The sequence below is a fragment of the Dromaius novaehollandiae genome, chromosome 5, assembly GCF_036370855.1.
Source record: "Dromaius novaehollandiae isolate bDroNov1 chromosome 5, bDroNov1.hap1, whole genome shotgun sequence".
NCBI lineage: Eukaryota > Metazoa > Chordata > Aves > Casuariiformes > Dromaiidae > Dromaius > Dromaius novaehollandiae.
In genome coordinates, this window is record NC_088102.1 from 4,998,235 (window position 1) to 5,015,865 (window position 17,631).

At 45.5% G+C, this 17,631-nt stretch overlaps 1 protein-coding gene across 1 annotated transcript; it reads left to right on the forward strand.

Annotated features, from left to right (window-relative positions):
- The first annotated feature begins 1,932 nt into the window (after positions 1-1,932).
- CGRRF1 (cell growth regulator with ring finger domain 1) lies at positions 1,933-16,533 on the forward strand. Its single transcript, XM_064511850.1, has 6 exons — positions 1,933-2,152; positions 8,415-8,554; positions 9,937-10,114; positions 10,307-10,454; positions 13,916-14,023; positions 15,413-16,533. The coding sequence occupies exons 1-6, from the start codon at positions 2,049-2,051 to the stop codon at positions 15,764-15,766; spliced, it is 1,032 nt and encodes a 343-aa protein (XP_064367920.1). The 5' UTR covers positions 1,933-2,048; the 3' UTR covers positions 15,767-16,533.
- The last annotated feature ends 1,098 nt before the right edge of the window (positions 16,534-17,631 follow it).

Here is a 17,631-nt window from a genome sequence, read left to right on the forward strand (position 1 = left end):
TGCTGTCGTGACACGCACGCCATTCCAGTGCACACACTCGGCCTACATGGCCATGTGGGCCTTCAAGAGCAGCCGCGTGGCCGCCATGCCCCCCGGGCGTCCCGGTGCCCCCCAGGCATCCCCATGCCCCGGCAGTGCTGCTCTGTGGCCCCCTGTCAAATGCCGGGGGTTCACAACCACTTTTGTAATTAAAAAAAAAAAGGTTATTTTTCCTGCTCCTCTGTACAAATCCTGCACAAATCGTGGATCTAACACCGGAAAACCACTGTGCAGCACTCGTGGTGGAAGAAGCCGACGGTGGTTTTCCACACAGCACCTCGCCGTGGTGATGCCTGGCGGTGGCATTCCTGGTGACGCGCACAAAACCAGAAACAGAACGGCGATTTTGTGGCTCAGGGGTTGATGCCCCTTTAAACGTGAACAGGGTTGGGTATTTAGACCCCGATCTTTGGAGAGCTTCGTCTGTGGAAACCCGTTACCTTAAATGGTGCAGGATTCTGCTTGAAGCTACTGCGTGACTGGAGCCTTAATATAGCCAGTATCTATTAATCTTCATTACTAAAAATAATCCTACGATGATGCTTGTATCAGGTGCCATGCGCCCCTCACGATAGGCACAGAAAATTGTAAACACAGTAATTACTTGCATTCTTCTGAGATTTTGTTTCCCAAATTATTTTTTGATTTCAATAACGCTCATCAAAACCCTGAAAGCGCATCCTGATTCCTGGCTGGTTTTATTTAAATAAGAAAAATCTGTAGTTTATCTGAGCCACAGGGACTACTTTGCATTGAGAAGGTGACATCCAATTTTTCCCCCCAAATTACAGCCCAAGTCTAACGTTGGTTGTGGTACATAGGGATGAGACAGGAGAACGTCGTGGTCAGGGACTGCTTGCTTACAAAAGCCGAGAGTAATTCTGGAAGTAAACCAGCATTTGGACTCAGGAAATCACAAACATGAGCAGCGAATGCTGGACGAACTCCTCTTCCATAATAGGCTGTTGGTGTAGCTGCCTTGGTGCTGGGGAAAATAGCTGGCCTTTTTTGTGCTGCTGGAAATCTGGACTGTTACGAGAGGAAAGAAAACGCCTTGTTCCTCAAAGATCCCGTAACACTGAGAAATAAAAATTCATCACTTTGTCTGCTTACTAAATGAGAACGAAACCATAGGTGAAGACTTAACACCTCAGATACGGGCTCAGGTGAAATGACTGAAATGCCGGATCTGTGAGACAAAATTGCACATTTTCAGCAGGAATTAAGAAAGCCCTGTGCAAGCGCAGCACTGCCAAGTAGCCACTCAAGTCTCTTGATCTCAGCGTGTCCTTAGCTGCAGATATCCCCTGTGCTGCAGCGCGCGGGGAGGCAGCTCATTCCCGTCAGTGTACAAAACAACCCCGTGTGCCCTGTCTGAAAGGCCGTCGGAAGCGTTTGGCAGCGTTTCTCTCCCAGCGATGGGCGCACACGCTTTTTCTTATTCAAACGCTTTATTCGAAGTACGCAGCAGCATCATGGCAGCTGGACTTCTGTATTTGGAGGAAAAAACGCGCTTGCTTTCTGAGGTGCCTTTGCTCTTCAGATCTGTAAAACAGCCATATACTGCTAACGCGCTGCCAGGGAAAAAACAGATTTTAAGTGTTAAATCAACACGTGCAGCTTCGCATCATAAACTTAGGAGACATGTAAACCGAATTCTACAATCTGAGCGTAGCGGTTGGGGGACATCAGCCGCACGGCAAAGCCAGCTGGGCCTGGCGGTGCGGTGCCGCTGGCTCCCGCGGGAGCAGGCGGGGCCGGGCCGGGCCGGACGCCACGGCGATGGGCTCCCGTTACGAGCGGAGCCGCCGGGCCCCGCCCTCCCGCCGGGCCCCGTCGCTAGGCAACGCGGCCCCGCCCAACTCAGGGCGCGGGCAGCGGCCTCGCGGCTGCAGTGCGCAGGCGCGCGGCGTCGCGCAGGCGCACGGCGGCGGCGGCGCGGGCGGCGGCGGGGCCGGTTGGGGGGAGGCGGGGGGCGCTGCCGCTGCCCGCGGGGGCGGCGCGGGCCCATGGCCGCCGTGTTCCTGGTCACGCTGTACGAGTACTCGCCGCTCTTCTACATCACCGTCGTCTTCGTCTGCTTCCTCGTCACCAGCGGCCTGGTGCTGGGCTGGTGAGTGCGGCGCTGCCGCCGGGGGGGGAGGCGGCGGGGGCCCGGCACCTCCGTGGGGGTCCGGTGCTGTGGTGACGCTGCGTGGGTGGGGGGAGGTGGCACCCCGTGGGGAGCGAGCACTGCCGTGGGGGCGGCGGAGGGGCTGGCGGTGGGGCGGTGTGGGGCCTGGTGTGGGGGCGATGGAGGGGCTGGCGGTGGGACGGTGTGGGGCCTGGTGCGGTTGGCAGAGGGGGTGGTGGTGTGGGGCCTGGTGTGGGGGTGATGGAGGAGCTGGCAGTGGGGCAGTGTGGGGCCTGGTATGGGGATGGCAGAGGGGGTGGTGGTGTGGGGCCTGGTGTGGGGAGGGTGGAGGGGCTGGCAGTGGGACGGTGTGGGGCCTGGTGTGGGGGTGGCGGAGGGGCTGGCAGTGGGGCAGTGTGGGGCCTGGTGTGGGGAGGGTGGAGGAGCTGGCAGTGGGATGGTATGGGGCCTGGTGTGGGGGTGGTGGAGGGGCTGGCAGTGGGGCAGTGTGGGGCCTGGTGCGGGGGTGATGGAGGGGCTGGCAGTGGGGCAGTGTGGGGCCTGGTGTGGGGATGGTGGAGGGGCTGGCAGTGGGACGGTGTGGGGCCTGGTGTGGGGGTGGCGGAGGGGCTGGCAGTGGGGCAGTGTGGGGCCTGGTGTGGGGAGGGTGGAGGAGCTGGCAGTGGGATGGTATGGGGCCTGGTGTGGGGATGGTGGAGGGGCTGGCAGTGGGGCAGTGTGGGGCCTGGTGCGGGGGTGATGGAGGGGCTGGCAGTGGGGCAGTGTGGGGCCTGGTGTGGGGATGGTGGAGGGGCTGGCAGTGGGGCAGTGTGGGGCCTGGTGCGGGGGTGATGGAGGGGCTGGCAGTGGGGCAGTGTGGGGCCTGGTGCAGGGGTGATGGAGGGGCTGGCAGTGGGGCAGTGTGGGGCCTGGTGCGGGGGTGATGGAGGAGCTGGCAGTGGGGCAGTGTGGGGCCTGGTGCGGGGGTGATGGAGGAGCTGGCAGTGGGGCAGTGTGGGGCCTGGTGCGGGGGTGATGGAGGAGCTGGCAGTGGGGCAGTGTGGGGCCTGGTGCGGGGGTGATGGAGGAGCTGGCAGTGGGGCAGTGTGGGGCCTGGTGCGGGGGTGGTGGAGGGGCTGGTGGTGGGGCAGTGTGGGGCCTGGTGCGGGGGTGGTGGAGGGGCTGGTGGTGGGGCAGTGTGGGGCCTGGTGCGGGGGTGGTGGAGGGGCTGGTGGTGGGGCAGTGTGGGGCCTGGTGTGGGGATGGTGGAGGGGCTGGTGGGGTGGGGCTTGGTGTGGGGAGGGTGGAGGGGCTGGTGATGGGGTGGGGTGGGGCCTGGTGTGGGGGCAGCGAGGGGCTGGCAGTGGGGCAGCTGTGTGGGGCCTGGTGTGGGGCTGGCAGTGGGGCAGCCGTGTGGGGCCTGGTGTGGGGCTGGCAGTGGGGCAGCCGTGGAGGGCCTGGTGTGGGGACGGCGGAGGGGCTGGCGGCAGGGCGGTGATGTGGGGCCTGGTGTGGGGACAGCAGAGGGGCTGGCAGTGGGGTGGTGTGGGGCCTGGCAGCAGTCAGAGGAGTGGGGCCTGCAGGAGGAGGGCAGCGCTGAGGGCAGTGCGAAGAGGGGCCAGCGTGGCTGGAGAAGGGCAAGTGCGTGGCAAAGGCTGCACGTGGCAGGGAGGGGATGTGGCAGCGAGGGAGCAGGGGGTCGGGAGCAGCTGCTCGGAGGGAAACTTTGGTGCTGTGGGAGAGGGACAGCCCAAACCTTGCTGGTAGCTGAAGCGGGCAGATACGGCGTGAGGTGCCTGGCTGCAGCCCAGGCGGGAGTTGCGCCTCGCGGGCTTTGCAGCAGGGCTGTTAAGCGAGCACTAGACTCCCAGGAGCGCTGCCGGGACACCGGTCTGTCAGCTGGCAAAGCTCAGAGGAGAAGGGGACGTTTCAGGCGGTTTGAACGCGATGCTGGGACTGGGGTGGGGAGAGCCTGAAGCAGCTGAACCTGCACAAGTGTTCCGGGGGGAGTGGTGGGTGGAAGACCCTCTCCAACTGGGGTCTGAGAGGATTCAGCAAAGATGTAATCGTTCCCCCTTTCAGAAACAGGCCCTCAAATGTCTCTTCATAGCACTGCTCTGTTTCCCTGCCAGTTCAGGACTGTCCGTGAATGTAAATGCAGATATTTGTCAAGGGGAGAGCATTGATTAGCAATCAAAATATTTTATGTAGGAATTGTGGTTAAGCCACACTTGTGTGGTTTCTGGAGAGAATAAAAATGAGTTACTGCGTTTCCTCCTGCCGGCTTGACAAGCTGTATCTGGAGTGCCGTGCCTCGGTATTCTCCTTCCTTCATCTCTCCTCGAAATACAGGTGTTTTAGCTGTAGTTGTTTGTTCTCTTGGCAGCTTATAAATACTCTGCCTGACTTTTCCTTTAGTGCAGAGTCTTTCCCTTGTTTATACCACTTTGTTAGCTGCCACTGGCCCAGACAAACATATGCCATCTATTGCCTTCCATGGGAGTGCAGTTATCTTTTGATCTTTCAGGTATGCTTTGTGCAGTTTTGTTCTTGTTTTACACTGCCTCCTCTAGTGCTGCATGGGTGTAAGTGAAGGCAAGACTGGCCTTTTTGTCGCCTTTCTGCTGGATGCAGCTCCTCCTCCTTATTGCCTGGTGAGAGAGGGTGGTAGAAATCCTTTTCAAAATTCCCATTCTCCCATTGCACACTGACAGTATAATGTTGCCATCCACTTCTCTCCCTTTTTTCTACATCAGTTCTTAAAAATACTATCTTTACAAAAAAAACCCATGGTACTGAATCATGATTCAGATAAATTTCCAGCCTCCATCTCCAAAACCTGTGATCCTTAATCAATTTAATCATTATTTTTTTGCCTGTATTTAATGCTTTGCCATCCACTGCTGTAACATGCCAGAATTAGGCTGCACTCGGGATGCAAAGGCATGCCGGCAGACCCTTACATTTCCATATATCTGTTGATGGTTCTAGGGCTACAGGGTGGACAGAGGACTGTCCAGGTGCATTTTTTTTTCCCCTTGGAATTAGAGCTTCTAGATACGTTTGCACTCAATATTGCAGTTTACATATACCCAAACTGACTTCAGACTAGTTTGCTCAGGAACTGTTAATCAAGAAGATGCAGCAGTGTGAAGTTCACGTTGCCTGACTATTTGACCAGCTTTTCAGTGATATTTGCAGCTACCTTTGAACTCTGCTCTACTGTGGCCGTATGACCAAGAGTCTCCAGGCAGCTTCAGTGCCTGCAGTTACAGCTCTGCCGAAGTGCTCTGGGACTTACTAACTCACAAAAACTTGATCCTTTATTTGCTATACAGAGTACTAGAAATGTGTATGGTATTATATGAATATGTAGTGCTTGATATATTGCTGTAATGACATTTGTTTCCCCACTCCCATCATTTTCAGAATCAGTCATCAGCCTGTTTTATGGATGTGTTTATGATGGTGTAAGCCAGCCTGGAAAACACCAACTCCTTATGAATGCATTATCATTTTCACTTGCAAAATCATGCACTGATTTGAGGAACATCTGTTTTCATGGCCAGCCTTAGACACCTGTGGCCCTGCTCAGAGGGTCGATGTTGGTTCCTGACTAGCTTTCTAGAGCCAGCCCATTAGATGCTCTGGGCTTAGGTGTGAAGTAAAATTTAGGCTGGCTGGATATTGTGCTGAACTATCTTTTAGCTGGAGATGAGCGTTGGTGTCAGGGGAAGCCATGGTCTCCGCACCTCTTCAGAGTCCTAAGAGTGCTCTTTGAGGAAGCTAACGGCTGAACGAAGCCATTGGAAATCCCTGCCTTTTCTAAACTAACGCAGTTCTGAAGACATTCATTATTCCTTATACCAGCTAATGATCTGACAGAATGTTAATTGTAAAAAAAAAAAACCCTATAACTTTTTTCATCCTTCATACCCTGAATACTACATTAAAATTTATAAAGCACTGTAACTTTTTGTTGAACAGAAAGGGACTTCTGCCACCAGCTGCTGCTAAAACTGTACTAGAGACTTTTTTCTGTGGCTGCTTTTCATGGTAATTATCCTGTTGCTTATGACCAGTGAAGAAAGTTCCCAAAGAACAGGGTTTTAGCTTTGGAATCAGCCAGATGGCACAAGACAGGAGGCATCTTTATGTGCTGCTGCAGAGATTAACTCTGTTGACTCTTGGGTACTGAATAAGTGAAACAGCTGCTGCACCTGGTTTCTTCAGGAGTAAGATGTTTAACTGGAATACTTCATTAAAGCCCCAGCGAAGTCAGCGTAGCCCTGTTCGCTTACATCAGACAGAGGTTTGACTCTCCATATGCACAAACTAAATATGGCTGAGTGCTCTGTGTTATATCTTAAAGAAATGCAAATTTTTCTGTGAAAGTGTAGCAAACAGAAGGAATTTACTCTTTTTTTTCTTCTTTTCTCCTGTACATAAATAAAATCCTCTTGTTATCAAAGATGGAGTAACATGTATAGATTCCTACCACCCCCAAAGCTCTTTTTCCTTTCTGGGGTATCTGCGGCACTTGTGCAGGCGAGACAGTAAATGGTCAAGGAAACCATTTGTTAGGCTGCCAGGAACAGGTTGTTGCTGCTGAGGATGGCTTTGAGAGTTTTTCTCTGAAGTAGTTTCCTCAGCTTGAAAATCACTTTTGTCTGATGTTTTTGCCTGTTAGTCTTACAGATGGCATCCCTCCAATGTGAATTAACAGGCAATTTTTAGGAGCCCAGTGTCTGTAAAAGCTCTGCTTTTCTTCTTGATTTAACATCTCTTTCATACAGGAGACAGAAAAGATTTGAAAAACAGGTTAAAGCAGTAGCAAAGCCACAAAATTGTCTGTTTGGCTCAGAGCTGTATTGTACCTGAAATTTCTTTAACAATTTTCAAAGTGATTACATTTGAGTTGGTAGTACCCTTTTCTCCTCAAGTTATTCTTAGGAGATCCATTTCCCTGTGACAGCTACTATTTCAGTATACTAAACGGGAATAGTTGACATGGGGAAGAGCCTGTGCTTCATGTCATCCTTGCTAGGAAGTTTGTTACAAAGAAACAGTGTTTTTCAGGATTTTCAAACAAGCAGTATGCTCATGGCTGCATAAACCAAAATTCAAAGCCATTAACCAGGCCATGACTTAACCAGTACAGCTGGCAGCGGCAGAAGCACAAATTCATGAAACTACAGACGTGCTGTTTTATAAAATGCATTAACAAAAGGCCTCCACAGCCTCTCCCCGATGCCTTGCTATTGAGACAGGACTGAATTAATGCAATTAGGAAAAACTCTTTAGTCTCCAAAATAGTCTTCTGATTGCATATCTAGGGCAGTTTCTCTAATCATTTTCGGTTACTGAAAGTTATTGTTGTCACCTTAAAAAGTTAACTATTTTAGCCAAATATAAAAGCAAGTCTATTGTGGAACAACTTTTGTAGATTACGATTTTCTGTAATGGTTCCTTTAAAAACCTGGGGCAATATGAAAATTCGGGGTATTTTATTGATATTGGAAATCATCCCAAAGTATTCCCTCTTGGTTTCTTTGATTTTATTTTGATTTATGTGATGTTTAAGTTTTTAAGCTGTTGCTTCATTATCCTTTTAGATTCAAAATATCAGTTGGGCTAATGTTCTAGTTTCAGCTTTGAAGGGATATTAGAGTCTCAGCTTTGATTCAGTCTTGCATACTTTGCATTTGGGTTCTGGCTTAAACTGGAGGCTTTAAGGCACCTGACTTAATATCAACCTATTTTTATAATTGAGATTAACATGGGAAACCAGGATCTCTGTCTCCCTTAAAATTATCTTTCTGGCTGTAGTTAGAGCTACACATATTTTAGGGCTAAAAGATCCACTTTAAGGTGTCCTTACAGAGCACCAGTCCATTAAGTCTGATCCATCCCTGCAAGCAGCAACCTTTTGGTCCTGTGAGCGCAGATCAGTTGGGAGGAAGCTTTGACTAACCTTTTACCACTAGAGGGCATTGACCATCCTCAGTAATTTCACTCTTTTCCTAGAAATGTTGCAGGATTAAAGTATTCTCCCCTTAAAGATTTAATGTAGCGGTGTTAAGACTCCCATCTTTAACTACAGAAAGCTGGAGTCAGATTGGCAGGTTGTATTATGCATGCATCCTAGCAAAAGCCAAGCTAGTTTTATTGGTTGCGCCACTTGTTATTTAGAGCTGAAGAACAATTCAAACATGCCATTGCTAACATAGCTCGCTTGCTCTTGTTGTTCCATGTCTCTTAGGTTTGGTTTGGGCGTTCCTGTTATTCTGAGAAACTCCGAAGAGACAGAATCCAGCACAAGAGTGTTGAAAAAGCCGATGAGACAAGTGAAGAATCCTTTTGGGTTAGAAATCCCTCATCCTTCTGCAGCTTCAGTAACAAGTCAGTGGATTTCTCATATGCTTGATTTTTGTTAGTCCGAGTTTCGAAACAGTACTTTCTGTTTATTTCTTGTTCTAACCTTCTCTCTTCCTTGATCAGTAGTTACTTAGAAACATTATTCATCCATCATTACGACAGAAATAACTATTTTTACGCAGCTCACAAATAAGTGTGGTGTTTTTCTAATGTGAAATATTTGGATATTTATGTACCATTTATTATTCATGAAATACTTCCTGCTATAACAGATTTTTAATTAAAAAAAAAAAAACACTTGCTGATCGCCAGCTACTGTGGGTGTTTTTTGTAAACTTCATAGATTACAAAGTATATGCCATCCAGTTAAAAATCTAAGTCCCAGATCTCCAGTTGCGCTTAGAAGTTCACTGCTTTAAAAAGTATAGATATCTGTATATTTCAGTGGAAACTGTATTTTAGTGAATCTTTGTGGATCACAGCTGAAGTAGTCCCTAACATCCTTGAAACTACCTGCATAGAAAGTGAAATTCATGCCCTTCTGCATCGTTGGGGAGTAGTAAGCAAAACTGAGCATCTTCCACCAACAGAGACGAAGCCTATGAAGCCTTCCTATGAACAAGAAAAGTGCTGGAGCAGTTGATGCATATTCTTCATCCCCCCAAACCCCAACAAAAAAAAAATCTTAATGTTCTGGTAACTTGGATTTTTCAGAAGGTTTGAGCACTTGAATTTGGCAGAACTTTTCAAGAGTTTTGCCCCTATTTGTGCAGTAAGTGTTTAGAAGTTTGTGTTGGGTACTCAGTTCTTTTTGAGATCTGCTGCTTTCTTGGTTTCCTAGGTAGGAAGTAAATACTCTTGCAAACCTGCACCACTGGGCATGTAAAAATATAGCTCTAATGGCTCAGCCTGGCATTTATTGCACTAAGGAGTGAGAAGAGAAATGGAGCATGCAGATCATCTCCTTACCCTTCCTCTGCTTAAATCAAGAGGGCCCCATGCTTTGTGAAACAACAGTGCGTGTTGTAGGCCAGGGATCCGATTAATGCTATTATGTAAAGAAGGAATGGCCTTTGGGGCAGGGGATGCGCTCTGGTGTCTGACAGTGAGCGTGTAAAATGGTACCAGCAGTTAAAGCTTACCCTACATAAAGAGCACATGTGCTGCTTTTGTTGGTTTGATCAGCCATTTTATCTCCTTGCACCCGCTTCCTCATCTCCGTTGCCTTTCATAAGCACTAAACCTAGCCTAAACTTTAAAAGATTAAATCAGACTAATTAAAATCTGGGACAATGAAGTTGTTTTCTGCCTGTTGCCTTTTTAAGAACCTACAATTAGCAATTCCAGAATTCCTGCACATTGCTGATTTAATGAAGTTAATGAAGTCCTTATCTTCTTTCTGCAAGAGGGTATAACACTGACACCTGATTGTCTGGAAGACTGTATTCTTACGTGCTACTGGGGCTGCAGTGTTCAAAAACTCCACGAAGCGTTGCAAAAACATGTCTACTGCTTCAGAATAAAGACTCCTCAGGCATTAGAGGATGCTCTATACAGCGAATACCTCTATCGACAACAGTACTTGTATCCTTTTTAAAATTGTTTTGACAAAATATGCTAATTTATTGGCACAGGGAGAGTTGAGACTCATGAGCATTCAGCAGTTTTTGGCACAATATATTTATGAACACATGTGACAAAAAATAGTCTTTGTGCAAACGTCACATTTCTCTTCAATTCCAGTGACACTGATTGTTTTCCTTGACACAAATAAAGCATTAAAAAAAACGATAAGGAAGAAAAATATTGTCAGTTACCAGAAGATGCTCAAGTTGTCGATTTTGGCCCAGTGCCTAGATCTCGCTATCCATTGATAGCTTTGCTGACTTTAGCTGATGAAGAAGACAGAGAAATATATGATATTGTAAGTAATATAAGAATATATTAGAGGGCTGCTTTATTTAAGTTCTGAATGCTTCAGGAGGCAAATCTAGTCTGGAATAAAATGACTTTGGTTCCTTGGCCCTTAGAATTTAGTCGCAAGCTTTGTCACTGATGACTCCGTGGCAGGGGGCATGGATAACTTGTATAAAAATGTATATATGCCATTCAGAAGATACTTATGATTTTCATAGAGCTCATACCTGCAAAGGTCTTCTCTGTGGTCAGATGAACTAGGGTTGTGGGGCGCTACTAAGCTATTGCTCAGTTCTGATCAGGTGAAGCTGTGGTGGAGCTCTTGAGCTGGTACAGTGTTTCAGATTGCTGTTGGCAAAAAAGGATTTTTTTTTTTTAATGTTTGCCCAGATATTTGAGTTGGTTTCTGGCTTGAACATGAGGAACATAGAAATTACCTTTGTGCAAGAGGGATGAGTCTGGGTGGCTTAGTGCATTGTGTCTCACAGTAGCCAGCCCCAGGTCATTTATAGGAAGGTGCAAAAATCCTGCAGCAGGCTGATATGAGATATTCGACTACTCAGAAAGGCCTCCTCCTAATCTCTTTTAGTCTAAGTAGCTTCAGCTTTGTCACATGCGGTTTAATACCCCATCTAAATTCTGGCTCTTACTAGAAATTGATTCTTTCTGGAGCGATTTGAAACATACTTATCTTCCATCTTTTTCTCTGTTATTTGGTTGATAAAGTGATAGCTCTGACTGCAGGAACAATAATACATATAAACTCAGAAGCTGGCTGCCCAAGCCCACTGAACCTTCTTCTATACACTCATTTGCAAACTGTTTGTGATCACAGCAGTACTTATGAGACCTCCTATGTTCCCTTTCCATCTGATGCCTGTCCATGGCTTCTCGTCACCTGACCCTAGGACTGCCTTGCTCTGCTACCCTCCCCTTCAAGAGATTTTTTTTCCCAGCTGTTTCTCAGATCAGCATGTCTATGTATGTTTAGAGCTTGGGTTTAGCTTAATATAAAGAAACTGTAAATTTGAGTTTGAATGTGCTTGATATTAGCATGGAGATGGATTTGTAGCAGCACGTTTTCATTCCTTAATGGAAGAAAGGGATGGAAGGAAAGTGAGGGAGGTATTTTTCCCCTGGTTTTGGAGGAAAGGAACATGGTTGGAATCTGTTAATACGGTCAAAGAAATAACTGTACCTGAACTCCTTGCAAGCCAGCTAATATTGAAACAAACTTGTGAAATGCAAGCATGGCAGGGAAAGGGACCTTTGTCACTGCAGCCAGTACGCTATTACCGCAAGGGATGATATGATTTCTCACATCAATGCATGAAGCTCCATCTTAAAATTAGCTTTTTTTTTTTTTTGTCTCCGTCAGTACAGATGGTGTTCCAGAATCTCCTTTCTGGGAGTTAGAAACTGTCCTCTAATTTTCATCCTGAATGTATTTGTGGCCATATCATACCTATTTGGTTTTATGCCAGAACTCTCCTCTAGCTCCAGAAAATTAGAATGAGCAGGCAGAGAAGGCAGTTACAGAAATGATTTGAAGACCAGAGGGGCTAAAGTGGAAGATTTAGGTCTCAGGCCTCATGTATAAAACAGAAGACTGAGAAGTAGCTTGATTATGGTGTACAGGTATTTATGTAGAGAGGAAAATATCTAGTGCTTATAGGAGAGGGATTCTGTAATCAAATACAGCATAGCATTTTTGCTAGATTATAGTATAGGAGCATATATTTCTATATGATAGGATAGCATTATAAGGAGACAATAGCTTGAAGCTGAAGGTGGAGACACTTGCGTTAGGAAGTGGTCCTACTCACAGTTCAAAATATTCTGAACAAACTGTTAACTGAGGACACACAGTCACGGAGAAGGTGCTTGTGTTGTGGTGGGCTGGCATAATACAAATACACTGGTACACTAAGAGCAACGCTCACAGCAACTGTGAGGGTAGCAGAAAATTTGGAATAGGTTGCCCGGAGAGGTTGTGGAGTCTCCTTCCTTGGAGATATTCAAAAGCCATTTTGGACGCAATCCTGTGCAAGGTGCTCTAGGTGACCCTGCTTGAGCAGGGGGGTTGGACTAGATGATCTCCAGAGGTCCCTGCCAACCTCAACCATTCGGTGATTCTGTGAAGTTACCTTTGAAACTCTTATTATCAAAATACAACAGATGTCATATTAGTGGTGAATTAATAGCTTTTGGGTTCTAAAACTAAACTAACAGATCTTTATGAAACTATATGATACATTGTGATTTTAAAAAAAGACCTTATTGCCAAAGGATAGAAAATTCATTTAGTATAAATACATATATATGTATATGTACACATACATTTAATCTCTGCTTTTAATTAGCCATATAGTGGCTTTCAAAGTGCAAGTCTGATTTGCCATGCTCATTTAAAAAAAAAAAGTCTTGCAGGTTTCACTTCTCTTATGACAGCTTCTGGGAACTACAATAATATTGAATTTCACTCTTTCTTTCTTTTCTTCCTTCTGAGACTATTATGTAATTTGGGCAGGGAAAGGGTATGAAACACAGCATGCATGCTTAGAGTGCTTTTATTTTCAGAAAAGTGATGTGAAAAATTAGGTGAAGTGAAGTGAAAAGTCAACCCATGGGGTCCTCTAGTAATCCTTTTCAGTGAATTTTGTCTTGTGCTTACTCAGTTTACAAGCCAATCAGTGACACTTCTAAATGCTTCTTGGAGTCTAAAAAATAAAGTCTTTGCCTCTGTGAGGGAAATGAGAGAGAGAAAGTGGAGAAGATTTTGCCTCTTATACGTTCCCCTATAAATCTGCACTCAAAATTGAGTTGACGATGTTATTTCTTGTGCTGAAGGCAGGCTGGATTGCAGCTGCAGAAGAGTGCACCGTATTGGACTTCGGGGCCTGTGCCTGCTTGGGGCTAGATTGCTGTAGGCAAATCCTTGGATCTTATCAACTTCACTTCTCTCTAGGAAGAGCTCAGCAGAACTTAGCCCCTGTGCTCAGAGGAGTGTAGGAGCTGCTCCTCCTGGATGAAATTACTGTGCAGGTAGCTGCTCTGAGGCACACGCACGACTATGTGAGTCCTACCTCAGCTGCAGAAATGTGTCACTTCAGGAGGACTTCATGTGCTTCGGTGCTTTTTGGTTGGGGCCTTGCTCCATTAGGTGAGAGCAGGGAGAGTGACTCCGCTGTAAACTGTCCCTGGCAGAACTCCGTATACAAGCAGTTCAGAAAGCTGAAACTCCACAGAGCACTGTCTTATGCCACATACTGCTTTTACCTTGTCCAGCGTTTTTTCTCTATACTTAAAGTCAGTATTGTTGCAACCCTGATTGTCTAAGGAAATAAGCAGGTTCAAAGTTATAACACAGTATATAAGCTTTCAAGCATACAGACCCTGTGTTCTATACAAATCAACAAATCATATATGTGAAAAGGAAAAGCGTTAAATAAAACCTTTTTTTGGTAGGTATCAATGGTGGCTGTAATTCATATTCCTGATGAGAGCTACAGACTTTCCTGCAGAATATTGTACCAGTATCTACTTCTAGCCCAAGGTCAATACCATGATCTTAAGGTAAGCTGAACTGAGCGTGGACTGAGTCTTGTTTTACTTGGGCTACAGTGTTAATTTAGTTTGTGCAAGCTTTCAGTATACTAAGTTAGTATAAGTCTTCTGTTGCCGTGCAAAAAAAATGTTAATAGTTAAAATTATTTTATTAGTTAAGTAATTCCAGCCAAAGCTACTGTGCAAAAATATTTTGTATGAAAATATTAAGACTACCTAGATTTGTTTCTAGTCTAGGAGTGCCTGTCCGCTTATTAAAGCAGTAACAACTTAACTAGCTGTTGAATGCTTCCCCCCTATAGAATATTTGTCACCTGTTTGCTAGTCTCTCAAATAAGTGCTTTCTCCTATTTTGCCCTAGTAATTGGGAGGAGCGTTTCATCAAAATCTCAGAAGTCTCATTACTTTTTGCTTTTCTCCTTAAAATCTCCTTTTACTGCAGTGTGCACAAAGATTAGGATTCAGCGTAGCACGGAGCACAGATTAATCAACATTCTCATCATTCCTGTTCTGTTTCCCATATCTGTGCATACTGTAGGACAATCTTTGTTCTGTTCCTGTTAGGTAGTTGATGTGATTCTATACCATTTCTGTATTACTGTGATAATGAAAATAACTCATGATATTGATCAGTTAGAAATTTGGCCAGATTAATTCTGTTGACTTGATTAGCATTCATTCAGAAATAGATTTGTGCCAAGAAATTTTTGTCCTGGCCATTTTTGACTGAAGTATGTTTTCCAGGTAGGCTCTTCCCCTTATACTTTATTTTCATGTATTGTTACCATTATAAAAATAGTGCTGAAATTGTGGACAGAAACAACTGTGCAGCTACATTTTGAAGTGAGGTTGTGTATTGCGCACTGCTTGGGCATCTTTGTGTGCTTATTAGTTTACTGGCTTTAGTTACAGATCATGCCCAGAAGAATTTGCGCTTCATATAAAATAAGACAAAAAGAAAATAGGAGTTGTAACATAAGGGGAAGCAGAATGGGTTGAATGAAGTAGGTTTGAAGGCGTGGTGGGTACCTGTTTGGTAGAAGGGGATAGAAGCATCCCGCCAGGCACAGAGAGTGATATGCCTGGAAGCACAAAGCCCTAGTGTTCAAAACCTGTGCAATTCTAGTAAGGTTCATGCACGTACCCTGATTTGATTCAGCTAAGATTTGACATCCTTAATATTTTCCCAGTGTTTTGTATCATATAATGAGTCTGGATTATATGTAACTGAAGTCCGAGAAACTGTCTCGACTCACGCAAGAGAGAGTCTGCCACTGTTTCACCCAGTGGAACCTGATGAATCTGACCTAGTGCAACCTGCTTGGCATGTTCGGGTGTGGGGGGAGAGTTTGTCGATTTCTGCTAATTTTTTTTTGTGTGTGTATATGTGTATTTCAGCAACTCTTCATGTCTGCAAACAATACTGCACCATCTCTGAGCGATAATTCCCCTGGTGAAGTAAGCCCTGACAGAAGCTTGCTGGAAAAGGTCGGGCTGGCTGAAGATGAATCAGAATTGCATGAAGAAAATAGTAAAGACTGCGTTGTTTGCCAGAATGGCACGGTGAACTGGGTACTCCTCCCCTGTAGACACACATGCTTGTGTGATGGCTGCATTAAGTATTTTCAGCAGTGTCCAATGTGTAGGCAGTTTGTTCAAGAATCTTTTCCACTTTGCAGTAAAAAGGAGCAAGATGAAGATGAATCAACCCATATCTTGCAAGATGTTCTCCCTGGAAGAGTTTTTGAATGAAGGAAAAAATAGAAGAATTGAGTTGTATGCTCCAAGATTAAATGTAGAAAACAGACTGTTTATGGGAGGATGTGCAGCATTAACTTGTAGGGTTTGCTTTAATTGTAAAGTAATTTTCAGCTTCTTTATTCTTCTTTGCTCCATATGCCCACAAGAACAGTACATTTATCTCTGTGGTGTGGACAGAAGAAGTGCATAGGCTATCTTGGAAGGATGTGATTATTTTTATAACTTCTTACTAGTTTTTCATGGAGTATTATTGGAGGCTATTTTGATTACTAAATTTAGTTTATCTACTAACAAAGAATAAAACTTACAAGTGGCATTGAAGTGCACGCAGCTCTTTCTATATTTATTATATTTAAAATACCAGAGCAATATATCATTTTAATTCAGTATAATTTAGAAACCTAGCACTTTACAGAATGTGACAAATGAAGGAAAGTAAATCTTCATTGTTAAATCCATGTATTTATTTTGTAAATAAAGGCTGGACTGTGGCAGGAGCTGGGCGTTGAAGGCGTTCAGGACACTAAATGTTTCTGCTGTTTTGAAAGGGGGAGTGTGTGAGAGAGACCTGAGCCAAAGCCCGTTGCAATCAGTGGAGAGATTCGCGTTGATTCTTGTTGACTTGAACTGAACCTCACTGACACTTTCAAGCCTGAGCCTTCACAATGTCATTTTGAGGTGCAGGCTTTCAGTCTTGTTAGCAATGGGCTATAAGAACTTGCTCTGCATGTAAATGTTAGCTAATTACTCCATAGAGTGGTAACTCGGGCAGTATTGCTGCGTTATTCTTACATGAGCAGCCTGCTTTTGTGAATTTCCAACTTCTATATTTGCAGTGTCAGATTGGATGAGAACAAGCTAACTATTTTTTTCTTCCTTATCAGCAGTCCCAGGAAATTTACTTATTCTAATAAAGAAAGAAGCTAAAGAGCAGAAGAAAATACTTGTTTCCAATGGTGTATTGTCAAAAGCAATAAAAATGGTTTGTTGAGAAGAGAAATTGTTGTTTTGCTTCTTGAGAGAGCCAAATTCTCCTAAAGTAAGACAGGCCAGGGTTTCACATCTTGCTGGTATGAGACACCGAAACACAAACATTTGTTAGAACCGCCAGGAAATGGGGAGTAGCTGCTCTCTGTCCTGCTCTTGTTCCCTTGTAGCTTTGCCCCACATCCAACTCCAGCACAGCTGCTTGGTGCCAGGGAAAGGAAGCTGTGCTCCAAGTTGTTCTGCTGTGCTCTTCTGCAGCTCCTTTATGGGTGCTGACTTCTGTGTGTACCTCCAAAATAAGGAAGGAAGCTTCCCTCACACAAAGGTATTCTATCCTCATCTTTCCATTGTTCTATCTCTTGTTTTGCCTTGATCCTGCTTCCAAAGTCCTGGTAGTCACTTCTGAATAAAAGGTTTAGGTAGTCGTGCAAAGAGTAATGTTTAGTTGTAGAGACAGGTAGAGGTTGGGAATTGATGCATGTGGCCGCAGATTTCCAGCCAGTGATCCATAGGCTATTTGCAAGACAATTTATCTAGTTTATGTAGGGTCACCTTCCTTTTAAGGGACAACTCGGGAATAAACTGCTGGCCAGATCAACTCTTCACTTGCACTGTGTGTCAGACTAATTAAATACGTGTCTGTGAGGACTAATCAGTGCTTGCAGAGAACTTCTGATGCCAGAAGGTTCTGTATAGAAATCATCATGGCAAAGAACGGTGGGTATGCAGCAATTCAGGAGACTGAGAACAGCAAGAGGAAATCCAAGAACATAATAACTGAGAGGACGTGTGCTGGAGGGAGCGCTGACTGCACCAGGGCCGTGCCACAGGTAAGACCACAATGCAGATGTGGAGCAGCAACAGTGTGA

Coding starts and splice junctions, on each gene's coding strand:
- CGRRF1 (XM_064511850.1), top strand. CDS start 2,049: ATGGCCGCCGTGTTCCTGGTCACGCTGTACGAGTACTCGCCGCTCTTC. Junction 8,555..9,936: donor TTCTGCAGCTTCAGTAACAA/GTCAGTGGATTT, acceptor TCTTTCTGCAAG/AGGGTATAACACTGACACCT. Junction 10,115..10,306: donor CTCTATCGACAACAGTACTT/GTATCCTTTTTA, acceptor ACACAAATAAAG/CATTAAAAAAAACGATAAGG.